At 36.1% G+C, this 17,217-nt stretch overlaps 1 protein-coding gene across 2 annotated transcripts in view; it reads right to left on the reverse strand.

Moving 5' to 3' along the window:
* Window positions 1-17,217, reverse strand: part of RAB6A (RAB6A, member RAS oncogene family) — an 85,408-nt gene that overhangs the window by 19,707 nt on the left and 48,484 nt on the right. The window contains exons 3-6 of one of the 2 annotated variants that reach the window (XM_019449768.2): window positions 12,739-12,792; window positions 11,252-11,357; window positions 9,158-9,269; window positions 1,019-1,112 (exon numbers count right to left, since the gene is read on the reverse strand). In XM_019449768.2, the coding sequence (XP_019305313.1) occupies window positions 1,019-1,112; window positions 9,158-9,269; window positions 11,252-11,357; window positions 12,739-12,792 (366 nt within the window). Of the gene's footprint in view, window positions 1-1,018; window positions 1,113-9,157; window positions 9,270-11,079; window positions 11,186-11,251; window positions 11,358-12,738; window positions 12,793-17,217 lie in introns of both variants that reach the window. The other variant, XM_019449767.2, reaches the window with a different exon arrangement.

Below are 17,217 nucleotides of genomic sequence, written 5' to 3' on the forward strand. Positions count from 1 at the left end.
ACTTCTATGACAGTGGTTTCACAAAGGTCAGGGGCCTGAGAAAACACAGAAAACTCATTTACTGCTAAACAGAATAGCATGTAGATACAGTATGGTAAAGAATGTCAGGAAAAAAAATGTCTTTGAAGAGCTGACATCTAAAATGAAACTTAAAAGGATGAATACGTTATCAGTCAAGAAAGAAACTGAACATTCTAATCAAAGAGAACACCATGAACAAAGATTTAGAGCCATGGAAGAGTATGCTACAAGGAGGGAATTAGTAACAGTTCAAAATTACTTAAATATATCTCAAGACAAGGAGAGATGGGAAAGAAAGTGTCAAAACTGAAAATAATATATAAAATTTTTCTTAAAGCTCAACTTATTCAGTTTATAGGATTTTATTTTAACCTACTGATCACCTAGAAATAAAAAAAATAATTTATTGGTTTGAAAATCCTATAAATCTGGGACCACTACTCTATATGATATGCAGCCCTAGAAAATTAAGCAGTTCAGTTTTTGGCTACTTCATCTTTTAGAGAAGTTTGATAATGTGAGGTCTCTTCATATTTTCCAGCTCCCCCAAAACACTGCTGTTATAAACACTGTTAAAACAGCAGCAGTTATTAAGGATAAAGTAACCAGAATATACTTTCACAACCACAAGCAAAATACCATTCTCATGGCATTTTCTCATGGTACTTTCTTTTGTCATTAAACTCTAAAATTAAAAAAAAAAAAAGTTTTACCTTGAAACAATGCAATAGGAGGCAGGGTATGGTTAAGTTTACAACCTTGCGATCATAATGAAATAGTTGTCCTGTGCACAATCTGAGAAGTTTGGCAAGCCTTTTCTCTTTTTCCAAAAACTGTGTCACATTTAACTTTTTTTCACTGTTTATCATGTTACTAGTTCATGAGGTCTGCTGTTACCAACCAAAAGAAAATCTTACACTAGAGAATACTCCCACAATTATTTTATAACATCTCTTTTCAATTTGATAACCTCTATCCATACTCTAAGGACACTCACCTGTTTTACATTGTATCCTGCTTTTGCACTTGTTTCAATAAACATAACATTCAGCTCTTTGGCTTTCCTCTCTCCTTCCTCAATTGATACTTGCCTGTAAAACAAATTCAAAAAATAAATTCCTCTTTTTGCAAGATGGTATTGTAAAGAGTATAAACAAGATTCTGAAAATAACTTCTTTTTGTTAAGTTTATTTATTTGAGAGAGACAGCACGAGTGGGGGACGGACAGAGAGAGAGCGAGACAGAGAATCACAAGCAGACTCCATGCCATCAGCATGGAGCCTGATGTAGGGCTCGAACCCATGAAACTGCAAGGTCGTGACTTGAGCTGAAACCAACAGCTGGATGCTTAACCAACTGAACCACCAAGATGCCTATGAAAATAACTTTCCTCGTATGTGTGCTGGTTATACAGGTAAGAATAGTTTGAAAATTCATCAAGCTGCAGTACACTTAAAATTTGGGTACTTCTGTGTGTATGTTATACCTAACCAAAATTTTTTAAAAAGGCATTTTTTAATGATTTGCTTTTATTTGGCTGACCTCATCCTGTAATTTTTTTATTTTTAAAATCTCAATAGCCTGCTATTTTCTCTTAATATTAGATCATAAGCATTTAGTCTTATGATTAAAAACTTCATATAATTTTTTATTACTGGACAATTTGTCAATTTGCTACTATAATTTATGTAACCACCCCCAAACTGTTAAAAATGCTAAAAAATTTTTTTTCAAATTTCATACTACTGTGAAAAATGTTGCTATAAATATCTTTGTGCATAATATTTTATGCACTGTGGATCTTTTCTTTAGGATAGATTTTGTGGATTTCTCTAAGTGGAGTCAAAAGGCATGTATATTAAATTCTCTTGATACATTTTATAGGGCATTTGGTGACACATTATAATTAGCAGCAATGTGTCTCAAATTGTAATATGTTCTTTAAGTACAAGATTATGTCACTTATCTTGGTGTTCCTAGTGCCTAGCTGGCATACAGATATTTAATAAATATGCAAATATTCTAATTAAATGGATCTAAAATATCAGCTGACAAACTCAGCTTTCTACAACACAGAAAACCAAAGCAATGCAAGAGAATTTCCACAAGCTCTCACCACATCTATCCACCAATCTATGTTGTGTACACTTATATTCTACTTCTAGTCCTGCTACTATGGAGGAAACTGTCCTTACGCCCCAAACTTCACCTTTGTACTAGATTCCACTCTCTTCTTGCCTACAAGATATTATTCTATAAATTCTCCACTCTCTAGAAAAGTTAGGAAAGAAGAAAATGAGTATTCTAAGCAAAGAGAACAACAGCACAGAAATTCTTATATAGCAATCCACCTGTTAATAATGTTTTACTACATCTGCTTGTTTTATCCTCTCATTTCTATGTATTTATGTATGTGTGTGTGTATGTGTGTGTGTGTATAAATTAAAAAAAAACACACACTGGAGAGTAAGTTGACAATTTGCAGACCTTTAGCCCTAAATATATCAACAATGTGGTTTTTTTTTTAATGTTTACTTATTTTGAGAGAGTGGGGGAGGGAGAGAATCCCAAGCAGGCTCCGTGCTGTCAGGGCAGAGCCCAACATGGGGCTCAATCTCACATACCATGAGATCATGACCTGAACCAAAATCAAGTCAGATGCTTAACTGATTGAGCTATGTAGGTGTCCCAACAGTGTGCATTTCTTTAAAACACTTCTATCAGACGCCCTAAAATTTACTCTTTGGACCTCTTCTCTATTTATAATTACTCCCTTGGTGATCCCAGGCAGTATTATGGTTTTAAATACCCATCTACATGTTGATTAATCCCAAACTTATTTATCTAGCCTGGACTGCTGCTCTGAACTCCAGGCTCATATATCCAATTGCCTACCTGACATCTAATTACATATGAGAATATCTAATAGCAATTCTAAATTTAAAATGACCAAAAACTGAAGTCATAATATTCCATCCTAAACCACCTCTTTATGAAGTGTCTCCCTATCTCAGTTAATGACAGTTAATCAGGCCAAGAATCTAGGCATCATTCTTGACTCCTCCTTCTCCCACACCCCATATTCTGTCCATCATTATGTATTCTATCCATTGCATGAGTATATCTTCAACAGTTCTATCTTCAAAATGTATCTGAATTTGACCACTGATCACTACACATGCTACCACTATCCTGGTCCAAGTCATCATCATTTCTTGCTTCGATTTCAGGCTGGATTATTCTCTTCACTTCTACTCTTACATATTTTCCACAGAGCAAACAGTGATTTATGAAAAGTTACTCTTCTGCTTGAATCCTCCAATTTCTTTTTATGTTTATTTATTTCTGAGACAGAGAGAGACAGAGCATGAGTGGGGAGGGGCAGAGAGAGAGGGAGACACAGAATGTGAAGTAGGCTCCAGGCTCTGAGCTGTCAGCACAGAGCCTGATGCGGGGCTTGAACCCACAAACCATGAGATCATGACCTGAGCCGAAGTCAGTTGCTCAACTGACTGAGCCACCCAGGCACCCCATGAATCCTCCAATTTCATACAGAGTCTTTACTTTGCCCCACTTAACCTGGTCTTTATGGTCTTTTTCAAAAACTATTATTTTTTAACCTCATTGCCTACTACACTTTCCATTATTCTCCTCACCAGCTATATACGATTCCTTGCTGTTCTTCAAATAAACTAAATGTATTCCCAACTCAAGGATTTTGCACTTTCTGGGCCATCAGCTTAGAACCTTTTCCTCCTCAGGATATCTGCATAGTTGACTCCCTTGCTTCCTTAGCATATTTACTCAAAACTCACCATTTTCTCAATGAAGTCTTCCATTTCTATTCCATCTAATATTTTTTAATTTTTTTTTTCAACGTTTTTTATTTATTTTTGGGACAGAGAGAGACAGAGCATGAACGGGGGAGGGGCAGAGAGAGAGGGAGACACAGAATCGGAAACAGGCTCCAGGCTCTGAGCCATCAGCCCAGAGCCTGACGCGGGGCTCGAACTCACGGACCGCGAGATCGTGACCTGGCTGAAGTCGGACGCTTAACCGACTGCGCCACCCAGGCGCCCCTATTCCATCTAATATTTTAAACTCACACCTGACATTTCATATTTCTTTTCTCTGCTTTCTTTTGTACTTTTAGCATGTTATCATTATCAAACATACCATGCTTTTTTTTTTTTTTTTTTTTACTATGTGTTTTTTTGACTTAGTTATTTGCCTGGTTCATTTTCTGAAATAAAAGTTCCTTGAAGACTTGGCTTTTTTTGTTTACTATTCTACCCTAGAGTAGCATCTTCTGAAACATAAGTGGTACTCAATAAATACTTCTGAATGAATGATTATTATGAGTGAATGACTATCCTACATGTAAAGGATTCCAGAGAAATTCTTCCTAGTTTTAAAACTAGGAGTCACCCTAATCAAATGGTTGAAGGTCAGCTATAGCAATGGTCCCAACTGTGGTTTGATTTTGTCGGAATCATGGGAATGCAAGCTGGTGCAGCCACTCTGGAAATCAGTATGGAGGTTCCTCAAAAAACTAAAAACAGAACTACCCTACGACCCAGCAATTGCACTAGCAGGCATTTATCCACGGGATACAGGTGTGCTGTTTCGAAGGGACACACGCACCCCCATGTTTATAGCAGCACTATCAACAATAGCCAAAGTATGGAAAGAGCCTAAATGTCCATCGATGGATGAATTGATAAAGAAAATGTGGTATACATATACAATGAATTTGTCAGAATCAGCTAGAAGATTCATTAAAATACAGATTTAAGGATACCATTCTAAACTCATTGAATCACAGCATCTAAAAGTAGGATCTAAAACCCCCAAATTTAACCGCTGAAACAACTACAGCACCGTAAGTTAACTAAAATTTAAATAAAACAAAAAACAAAAAACAAAAATTGAAAAAGTTGACCATGATCCTTTATAGCCAGAATCTTAAAAGAGGGTCTAATAAGCCAATTTACCCACTGATTCTCAAAATTTAAACATCTGGGAATCACTGGGCTACAGGGGACAGAAAGTATTGAGCAACAGGGCGCTTATTTTGAAACACTGAAACAGATATACTCTGGTCTTTTCTACAAGTTTTTACACACAACAAATTGTAATTCTCAATGTGATAAAGACATTTAACTTTGAATCATTTTTATTAAAACTTTTTCTTCTAATTACCAAAGTAATTTTTAAAAAGGGCAATCATTAGGGGTGCCTGGGTGGCTCAGCTGGGTGATCACTGGACTTCCGCTCAGGTCATAGTCTTATGGTTCGTGAGCTCAAGACCTGCGTCGGGTTCTGGGCTGACAGTTCAAAGCCTGGAGCCTGCCTCAGATTCTGTGTCTCCCTCTCTCTCTGCCCCTCCTCCACTTGTTCTCTCTCTCTCTCAAAAATAAACGAACCTTTAAAAAAAAAAAAAAAAAGGGCACTCATTAACATTAGAGTCCTCCATAATCCTACTCCTTCTCAAAGATGTAGAGACAGTTAAGTCCCATGTATGCTTATACAGATTTATTCTAAAAAATAAAAGAAAAATATATATATATACATCTACCATCATTTTTCTTAAAATTTTTTTTTTAATGTTTATTTATTTTTGAGAGAGACAGAGACAGAATGCGAATGGGTTAGGGGCAGAGAGAGAGGGAGACACAGAATCCAAAGCAGGGTCCAGGCTCTGAGCTGTCAGCACAGAGCCTGACGCGGGGCTTGAACTCACGAGTGAGATCATGACCTGAGCCGAAGTCGGAAGCTCAACCGAAGTCGGAAGCTCAACCGACTAAGCCACCCAGGCACCCCTACCATCGATTTTTTTTTTTTAACACAAAGAATATCATGCTATACATACTGATCAAATCATTTTTTAAGCTTCATGTGTTAGACATCAATAAATTCCTCTCATTCTTTTTAGTAGCTACGTGTACTTCATTTATAAAATGCTACTGCTACTGATGGACATTTAGATTGATTTTAATTTTTAATATTACAAATAATGTTGAAATAAACATTCTTTTTTTTTTTTTTTAATGTTTATTTATTCTTGAGAAAGAGAGCGTGAACAGGGGAGGGGCAGAGAGAGAGGGAGACACAGAATCTGAAACAGGCTCCAGGCTCTGAGCTGTCAGCACACAGCCCAACGTGGGGCTCGAACCCACAAACTGTGAGATCATGACCTGAGCCGAAGTCGGACGCTTAACTGACTGAGCCACCCAGGCGCCCCTGAAATAAACATTCTTGTATGTTCATTTTTTTCCCCACATTTGTGCAGGTGTATCTGTGCAATTACTGGAGGTGGGTTTGAGTCAGTGAGTATTTTATTTATTTTTTTTAATTTTTTTTTTTTAACGTTTATTTATTTTTGGGACAGAGAGAGACAGAGCATGAACGGGGGAGGGGCAGAGAGAGAGGGAGACACAGAATCGGAAACAGGCTCCAGGCTCTGAGCCATCAGCCCAGAGCCCGACGCAGGGCTCGAACTCACGAACCGTGAGATCGTGACCTGAGCCGAAGTTGGACGCTCAACCGACTGAGCCACCCAGGCGCCCAAGTCCATGAGTATTTTAAATTCTGATACTGTTAAACTGCTTCATCCCAATATATTAGTTACATTTTCAGTATATGAAGAGTTCTTGTTTATTAAATTCTTGTCAATACTATGTATTATCAATCTTCTGAATAATGGCTGATCTAACAGGTAAATATGATCTTCATATCGATAATATTCAGACTTAACCAATCTTTGTCTTTATGGCTTTAGGGTTTCATGTCATGATTCTAAGAAAAAATTTTTATTAAAAACAATATTTTTTATTTTTTTAATTTTTTTATGTATATTTATTTTTGAGACAGAGAGAGACAGATCATGAGCAGGGGAGGGGCAGAGAGAGGGAGACATAGAATCCGAAGCAGGCTCCAGACTCCGAGTTGTCAGCACAGAGCCTGACGCAGGGCTTGAACTCACAAACCATGAGATCATGACCTGAGCCGAAGTCAGACGCTCAACCGACTGAGCTACCCAGGCCCCCCTTATTAAAAACAATATTTTTTAATGTTTGTTTTTGAGACAGAGAGAGATAGAATGTGAGTGGGGGAGGGGCAAAGAGAGGGAGACACAGAATCTGAAGCAGGCTCCAGGCTCTGAGCTGTCAGTACAGAGCTCAATGTGGGGCTCAAACTATTGAACAGTGAGATCATGGCCTGAACCAAAGTCAGACACTTAACCCATTGAGCCACCCAGGCACTCTTCATGTCATGCTTATAAAAGGTCACCTACTCACTACCAAAACATTTTTCTTCTAATTCTTTTTTAACAAACATTTAAATATTTTACTCATTTTAAAATTAATTTAGTGGAATGAACAAGGCTTTAATTTTTAAAAAATGTTAACAGTTGAAGGGTGATAGTCTGGCAAAAATTGCTGAGAAAGGCAGTAATTCCAAACCAATGGACATACATTACCTTGAAGAAAAAATTACTTCAAGTATAATTTTCTAGCATTTGTGTACTCAACTGAAATATTACACAATAAAAGAATAGATGATATACTCATCCATTTGGCTAACTCTACCTGTTAAAACAAAACAATTCAGACACACAATTTTTCTATTTAAAAATTAAAGTATTGGCGGGGGGGGGGGGCGCTCAGTCACTTAAGCATCCAATTCTTTTTTTTTTTTTTTAATTTTTTTTTTTAATGTTTATTTATTTTTGAGACAGAGAGAGACAGAGCATGAACGGGGGAGGGTCACAGAGAGAGGGAGACACAGAATCTGAAGCAGGCTCCAGGCTCTGAGCTGTCAGCACAGAGCCCAACGCGGGGCTCGAACCCACGGACCGTGAGATCATGACCTGAGCTGAAGTCAGACGCTCAACCAACCGAGCCACCCAGGCACCCCTAAGCATCCAATTCCTGATTTCAGCTCAGGTCATGATCTCACAGTTCATGGGATCAAGCCCTGCATTGGGCTCCATGATGACAGTGTGGAACCTGCTTGGGATTTTCTCTCCCTCTTTCTCTCTGCCCCTGCCCTGCACACACGCGCACGCACTCTCTCTCTCAAAATAAACATTAAAAAAGAAAATAAAAGAACTAGAGACTCTCTACTAGAAGAATATATACCTATATCATCTTGAAATTCTCATAGTGTAGATAAATAAAATAGTGAAAATTTATGATGCCAATTGATGTCCAAACAATTATTTTCATAAAGGAAAGATGATTATACTCTGAGTTTACTTTTAAATCAAGAAAAACTTTTTTGTCAGTGTACTACCAATTCCAAATGAAGTACCATGGGAAGAAATGGGCTTAACATTTGCACAAGCCTTGGAACATATTGGATTTCTTTGCAACATTTTAATTAATAGTACAAATTCAATACCTGAATTTCAATATCCATCTCATGAATAAACAAACAGCAATAGTAAAAGCTTCTACTATTAAGTGAAATGGTCAAGACTATTTAAAGCAGAAAGACTATCCAGTAGATTACTTAGGATGCTGAAGGCAGATATTCAAGCCATGGGCTCTACAGTGAATGTTAATAATTTTGCATCCTGTGACTTGAATATGGCTTTGCTCATTTGACTAAGGTATTACAATCAAGCTATTCAGTTCAACTACACAGTCTGGTTCAACCATACAACTTATAAAAAGAAAAGAAAAACTACACCACTGAATTATAATGAATATTTATAAGAAGTCTACCAAAAGAGTGTGCATTTAATCATTATGAATAATTTTTAAAGATAGGATTTGTTTCTTCAAACATTTTGTCCTTTAACAGAATACTGCTCATGTTTATGAGGCCTAAAAAATGCAAAATAGTTACCAGCTTCGTGTGTAAACAATCTTTGTTTCCCCCCACATGTAAACAATCTTGCACAAGAACTATTTACACATGGGCTTACACAAAACAAAAAAACTCATTTTCCTTTAAGGAAATGTTCAATGTTTACATTTATATTTCAGGTTCTCACACTGAAGAAAAGGGGGGTATAAACTTAAGAATTAAACATGTCTCCTTTCAAAACAATTCTTCAGTAATAAAAATAACAGGTTGTTTAAGGAAGAAATCAAACATTCGATACACATACAAAATCACTCTATACCTCTTGTCAGCAAGATCTGTTTTATTTCCTACTAGCATGATGATAACATCACTTCCTCTTTCTGTTCTGACATCATCAATCCATTTTGTAGTTTGCTGGAATGAGTTAACATCTGGTATAGGAGGGTGGACAGAGAGATTAGTGTTACCGCAAAGTCTCCCCAAGTGACAGACTAAAAAAACAAAAACAAACGAAAACAAACCCTGGAAGTTGGAGGGGGGGGGTGGCACATTAGGACCCACTTTTAATGTGCCTGCAACATAACTCCATTTTATCTGAGTACAACTGTCAGTGACAAATCACAAAAATAAAGTCCTCAAGGTTCCTTTTATAGTATAAAAATTTTGAACATGACCAAATGAATGCAATGTACCATATATAATAAAAATTAAAAAAAAAAAAAAAAAGCTTTTTAAAATTTAAGGACAGCTACGGCAGATAACATGGTGTCACATTGCCACAACATTTTTTTGATTACTTACACATACCCAACATGACAAAGAAAGCATCTCCAAAAGTATGTCAGCCAGTAAATCCCAACACATCCAGAAAATTTGTAAAGCTTTAAATAGCTTTAAACACCACTCTGTTTGCACTGCTTATTCAGTTTGTGATCACTTTAACTTGAAGTTTATTAGTTTAATGCACCAGAATCACTTGTAACAAAATCCATCTTTCCTAGCACCCAATTCTAAGTAGAATACTTAAACACTTTTTATAGCAGCTCCAGAAAACAGTTTACTAATATTTTAACCACATGTGCATTTTTAAAGAAAAAGACACGGGGTTTCACTTGATTTGGTTAAAGTAAGCACAAACATTTTAAAGCTGCAAAACTTGTCAATGCACAATGAACATACATTGTTTTAAACAAGTAGCAACCCAAAGTAAAGCTTCAAGAAAAGAAAGATTGCATATAGCACATACCCCACCCCCCCCAAAGGTCTCTGAATGCAAACTTGTAACTTATAATTCTGCCATTGCAATTATTAAGTAGTTATGACTTCTAGCAGATATACAAAAATGTATAGTATCACTAACGCAAATCAATAGTTTGTATATGTAACACTCTTTTTGAAATAAGTCTAAGATGTGACACTATTCTGGTTTTCCTACAAATTATGGACTACTATATGGAATGATGGCTTAATATTGCCTGATATATATAATAAACCAATTTACAAAGACAATTTTAATCAGAGAGCATTTCCCTGTCAGTCACCATGTTCTGTGGGAAATTTACAGGCACTTAAAATGCCAAAGACATTATTCAGTCTTTAGGGAAAAGAAAAAGGAAGATCATCACTTGTTTTAGTCTCCTATTTAAAATTTCTTTTTGGAGAGAAATGAAAGTGTAATTTGTTAGCAAAAAAGTCAGTCACAGAATCCAGATGTGATTCAAATGAAAATGATTAATAGAAAACTGCACATTACATGTTTTCTCTGCCTTCTCTAGAGAGAGGATGGCTGGAAGTGGAAAGCAGAGAAAAGTTGGCTAGCAGAAGCTTTTAATAGCCTCAACAGAGAGCCTTGGAGAATCTGAAAATGTTGGCAAGAGGCTTAAATGCAGATTATTTTATTTTAGAGAAATCTGAGATCAAGTTAAATGAAAAAGGAGACATTCTTCCAACCATAATTATGGTGTGACTTAGGGATAACAGGATACTAAGAAAGCCTTGGAGAGAATTCATGATTAGATCTGAAGGAAAATTTCCATGGCAAAAAAACCTGGCACAGTGGAAATAAAGCATATTGGTACATACACAAAAGCAAATATTTCTGACCTAGCTGGTCTATAAGGTTTGCTATGACAAAACTCATTTTTACATGCTAGTATAGAAAACAAGCACAAGACAAGAACATGCATGCAGCTAAGCTAAAGGTTGAAAGAAGATTAGAAATGCATAATTCCCCCCACTCACTTGTGATATCATAAACAACAACTGCCACAGTGGAGTCACGAATGTAGCTAGGAATCAAGCTCCTGAACCGCTCTTGACCTGCTGTGTCCCATAATTGCAATCGTACCTAACAACAAAATCAGTCAAACAAGCAAGAAAAATAAGAAAGGTCAACCCGTTGCAAAATACCTACTTGTGATATCGTAAACTACTACGGCTGCAGCAGAATCACGGATGTAACTGGGAATGAGGCTACGGAAACGTTCCTGACCCGCAGTATCCCACAGCTGCAGCCTGATCTGTGGGATGGGAAAAAATAAATAAAAAAAAAAAAAAAAACCAAACTCATACTAAAAATAAAAAAGAAATAATGTTTTTAAAGGGGAGAAGGTGGGAAGGAGGTAAAAAGCAGACTCATGCAAAAGGTTGCAGGGATGTGAAGAATGAAAATAACACAAAACTCCTTTCCTTTTTCAAAAGAGAATAATATTAAAAATTTGCTCTGTAGGTACATGACTTAAAAATGGCAATAGGGGAATATTTCACAGAATCAGAAATACAGCTCCCTTTTTTTCACTCCCTATAACCTCTCTTTGAATCTTATGCCTTCCAGACAGCAAAAAGTAGATTCTGTTGACGTTCAGTGAGCATAAAAGGGAAAAATGAAAGTAAATGTCAACAAGCAGCCCTGGCTATCAGAGTAAAGGAGTGAGCGCTTCTCTGAAAGCCTCTCTGAAGTTAAAAGCATCTCTTTTCTATTGAGTCCAGAAATTGGGTCTTTGACTACTGTGCTTATGTTTCTCCCACATGTTTCTTCCCAGAACACTGTACATAACCCAACAAAAAAGGAAAAATATCTTTTTGCAACTCTACATAAAAATTTCTTTATTTTCTTACTTTTTCACATCTACATTTGAGGAAGAAAAGCCTGAAAACAAGTAGTACTGTACTATTATAAAGCAATTTCTAAGCTTTCAAAATTTAAGAAATGGCATGCTAAACATTAAAACATAAAAGAAAAACCCACACACTTCTAGGAAATAACATTAGAAGCACAATAATGTTTTTTTGGGTCTAGGTCCTGAAATAATGCATTTAAGACAGTCACTGCTTAGTTGATAGGAATCTCTTCCAGAGACAATAGGCTGGAATACACTGTGCTTAAAGGGAGCATTCCAAAAGACAGGTGTCTAAATCCAACAAATAAATACATATTACTTCTTCTATTCACAGTCACTTCGGTATACATCATATTCTGACAAATAAAATCTCGAAATTCACAAATGATGTGATATTCAAATGAAATATTTCTGAATGCTTCAAGAGTAGCACTCAAAAAGTCTTTAGCAGCTCTAATTTCTTGATGAAAATACTCTTCATTATCTCAATGCTATCTGTTATCATTTTTCCAAATCAGGATGACATATTTTATTTAGCAAGCCTAGGGCCTTCAGGGCTTTCCAATAACTTGGCCTTCTCTCCCCTTTGCATTTTACTTGGGGATTAAATCAGAATGCTAAGTACTACCACTCTGTAATAACAGTTTTTCTCAAAGCTTATACACTAACTTTGTCAACTTTACTAAGAACTTCTTACGATGACAATTACTGATTACAGCTCTGATCACAGTTTTCTATCCTGGAGTGCTGCAGAAAATTGCACACTGAAAACATTACTCACTGTTCGATCCTCCAAGTACATTGTTTTTGATAAAAAGTCAATACCAATTGTTGCCTGTAAAACAAAATAAAACAAAAAAATTAAATAATAATAATAGTTTAATGGCAGTCAGCAGTTTAGGGTTCAAATGATAATTATGACTTCTATAATTAGAAGAAATAATTAATAAACATATCATAGCTAAGTATAAATGACCAAAATTTTTAGTGATAATGGCTTCCACCACTGAACATGTGCTGTGTAGTAAGGGATTCTTTAAGGCCCTTTACATGACCATCTCTAATCCTCATACATCTCTGCAAGGGTAGCTATTGTCATCCCTATTTTAATCTTTTATAGTTAATAATATTGGGGTTCAGAGAAGTTAAAAAACTTGTCTAGGGAAACAAAGCTTTTGCTATGGAGCTGAGAGTAAAAGCCCAGCTTTTTCCAATATATAATGATTTATATATATTTATACTTATACACACACACACACACACACACACATATATATAAAATTTTAAACTGTGGTAAAATACACGTAACAAAATTAATCATCTTAACCATTTTTAAAAATACTACTTTTTGGGAGTAGTTTTAGGTTGACAGCAAAACTGAAAGGTACAGAGATTTTCCATATACCCCCACCCCCACATATGCATAAAACCCCCTACTATCAACATCCCCCACCAAAGCAGTACCATTGTTACAGCTGATGAACCTACTGACACCGATTTTATACATATACATAAATGTATATAAAATATAAACATTATATATTATACAAATAAATAATATATATAAAATATATAAACTTAAAATTATATATACATATAATTACACACATACATATATATATACATATATATAATTTCTTTTAAGTTTATTTATATATTTTGAGATAGAAAGCACAAATGCGCCGGGGGGGGGGGGGGGGGAGGGTGGGCAGCAGAGAGAGAGAGAGAGAGAGAGAGAGAGAGAGGAGAGAGAAGAATGAGAGAATGAATCCCAAGCAGACTCTGCACTGTCAGAGCAGAGCCTGATGCGGGACTCAAACACACAAACCGTGAAATCATGACCTGAGCCTAAGTAGGACACTTAAAAGACTGAGCCACCCAGGCGTCCCTGACACTCATGTATTTTTTTAAGACAGATTTTACTTCTAAACTGTGGTAAAATACGTATCATAAAATGTGACACTTTGACCATGTTAAGTGTACAACTCCACGGCAGTGATTGCATCCACAATGATGTACCACTGTCAACACTATCTGTTTTTAACACTTTTTTATAACCCCAAACAAAAACTCTGTGCCCATTAAGCAATAACTTATTATAATGTATGGATATATCAAAATTTCTTTATCCATTCATCTACTGTCGGACATGGGTTGTTTCCATCCTTTGGCTACTGTGAGTTCCTATTTTCAATTCCTCAGTATATACTTAACAGTGGAATTGCTAAGCCATATGACAATTCTATTTAAACTTTGTGAGGAAATGCTAGACTGTCTTCCCACAGTAGGAGCATCATTTTAAATTTCCAATAGCAATGTATGAAGATTCCAATGTTTCCACATCCTTGTCAACATCTGTTAGTTTCTCTTTTTAAATATATAATACTCAACCTAGAAGGTAGGAAATGGAATCTTTTTGTGGTTTTGATTAACAGTTCTTTAGTGACTAATAATGTTGAGCATCTTTTCATGTGCTTACTGGTCATATGTACATCCTCTCTGAAGAAATGTCTATTCAAGTCCCTTGCCCATTTTTATTATTATTATTTTTTTTTGCATTTATTTATTTTTGAGAGACAGAGCACAAGTGGAAGAGGGGCAGAGAGACAAGACACAGAATCCAAAGCAGGCTCCAGGCTCTGAGCTGTCAGCACAGAGCCCAACGTGGGGCTCCAATTCACAAACCATGAAATCATGACCTGAGCTGAAGTCCGATGCCCAACCAATTGAGCCACCCAGGTGCCCCTCCCTTGCCCATTTTAAAATTAAGTGTGTCATTTTATTATTGATTTATAGTTCTTTATATATTTTAGATATCAAGCCCTTATCAGATATGTAATTTTCAAATATTTCCTCCCATTCTATAGGTTGGGCCTGGTGCTTTAATTGAAAACCAGTTGTCAATAGATATATGCATTTATTCATGAACTCTTAATTCTATTCCACTGGCCTATATGTCTATCTTTATTTTGATTACTGTAGCTTTGCAGTAAATTTTGAAATTGGGGGTGGGGGAGCCTGGGTGGCTCAGTTGGTTAAGCACCAACTTTGGCTCACGTCATGATCTCACAGCTCATGAGCCTGCTTTGGATTCTGTGTCTCCCTCTCTCTCTCTGCCCCTTCCCTGCTTCCACTCTGTCTCTCTGTCTCTCTGTCTCTCTCTCTCAAAAATAAAATAACTGTTAAAAAATTTTTTTGAAATCAGTATTAGCCTTCCAATTATTATTTTCCTTTTTCAAGACTATTTTGGCTTCTGTAAATTAGAATTGACTCTTTCATTTCTACACAAATGGCAGTAGAAATCTGACAGGGATTGCACTGATTCTGTAGACTGCTTTGAGTAGTTAGTATTGACATCTTAATATTAAGTCTTCCAATCCCTTTGCCTGGGATGTCTCTCCACTTACTTAAGTCATCTTTAATTTTTGTGTGTGTGTGTGTGTGTGTGTGTGTGAGCAGTGCTTTGTAGATTTCAATTATATACCGACTTTTATTAAGAAAGCAAACAAGCATACATACAAGCAAGCAAGCAAGCAAGCTAGCGTTCTCCTTTATCCTAAACTATGTGACTACATATTACAAGTGTATCTCTCTCTCTATAATTCCATCATATGACATTTAATCTGAAAGTGTGTATCCTATTCTGTTATAGGCTGGGAATAATGGGCTTATAAATTCGAATTATTGTGCAAAAGCATCTAATTGACAAACCTGAAAAATATACAGGAATGGTATAGGGCTACATTTAAGAAATCTCATTAGCAGAACCTCATTTAATCAGATAATGTGGTAGAGGCAGCTAATTGTCTAGACAAATATCCCATTTTCCCCTTCTTCCTTATTAAAAAAATCAAACATTTATTTAAATCCATACTTTTCCCATTAAAAAGACTACATTTTCCAGTCTTCTTTGTGCTTTAAATGGGGTTGACTCAGTTGAGAGGTGCACTGTTGGTATTTTTCCTTTTCTCCTTCTTCCTGCCTGGATATGGATACCACACCCAGAACTCCAGGAACCATTCAGTAACCATGAAGCAACCTTCACAAGGAAGTCATATATGAATGAGATCTGATTAAATTTAGAAGGCATCTTAGTCCCAGAGGACCATGGAGCTGCCACACAAGCCCGGGACTACTTTACCTCTAAACTTTTTACATGAAGAAAATTCTCATATCACTTACTAATGTTATTTTATGTTTATTATAAACAGCCAAAAGTAATTTTAATAGCTACAAACAAAAATATGCATTCTCAGATCTCACAGTCAACACATATAAATGTTTTTTAAAATTAGTACAAAGTAAGACTTTATGATAAAATGTATAATAATCCCCTCCTTCCACTGCACTGTCCTAGTTTTGGGACATCATTCATACACTGAACTCATAAAGGTCAAAATTAACCTAAAAAGCATAGCCTGTTCCTGCCTGCTCTTCTTTTCAGTTAATTTTATTCCAAGCAGAGCTACAATGGCAAAGAAGTCGATCAGCCACAGGAATTAAGCCAACAGCAGGAAAAATAGAAAGAATGGCTAGGAAACTAAACATTATCAGCTATTCTAGGATCTTAAATGTTACTGATGTGGAACTAATTCAAACTTTCATAAAAGAGGGATGAGACATCAGTGCTGCCTCTTGCTCATCTTCTTTATAGAAATGCAGAAGGCAATAATTGTAGAAGAAACCAAAGGTTAGAGAAAATTCTCCCACATATCTTAATTTATAGCTTCACATTATTTTAAGTGTTAATTAATTCACTGGGTAAGGAAAGTCTACTTTGTAAAAGACAAAAAATTAAACTGAGTACTTTTATTGTGGGAGCACACAATTCAAGATTGAATAATGACTTACCTAAATACATCAGCATCAAGATAATAATGATAACTGTAGTTTGGATATTTATACTTGGATGCTCTCCACTCAGAACAGTGTTTATTTGCCCCAATAGCAATTTTCTAAAATACTGCAGATGTAAACTACTATTTTGTCTGACTTCCTTCCTACATAACTGTTTATCACCTTTTCTGATGCCATACACAGTCGAGACCCCTCAACATCATGATTTTAAGGAACATGAGTTTTCCTACACAAAAGTAATTAAGTAAGGAAAACAAGTTTTCCTCTGTACCAAGCAATGATAATCAGCTTCCTTTGTGGTCCAAACATACAAAGTTCTGTTGCCTAGCTGCTGCTTTCCCTAGCAGGAGAAGATAAATCAAAGAGTAAGTGTTGAGAAAGGCAAAGACTAGAATAAAGAAAG

The sequence above is a fragment of the Panthera pardus genome, unplaced genomic scaffold, assembly GCF_024362965.1.
Source record: "Panthera pardus isolate Hobbes unplaced genomic scaffold, ASM2436296v1 HiC_scaffold_12, whole genome shotgun sequence".
In the NCBI taxonomy this organism is placed as follows: Eukaryota; Metazoa; Chordata; class Mammalia; order Carnivora; family Felidae; genus Panthera; species Panthera pardus.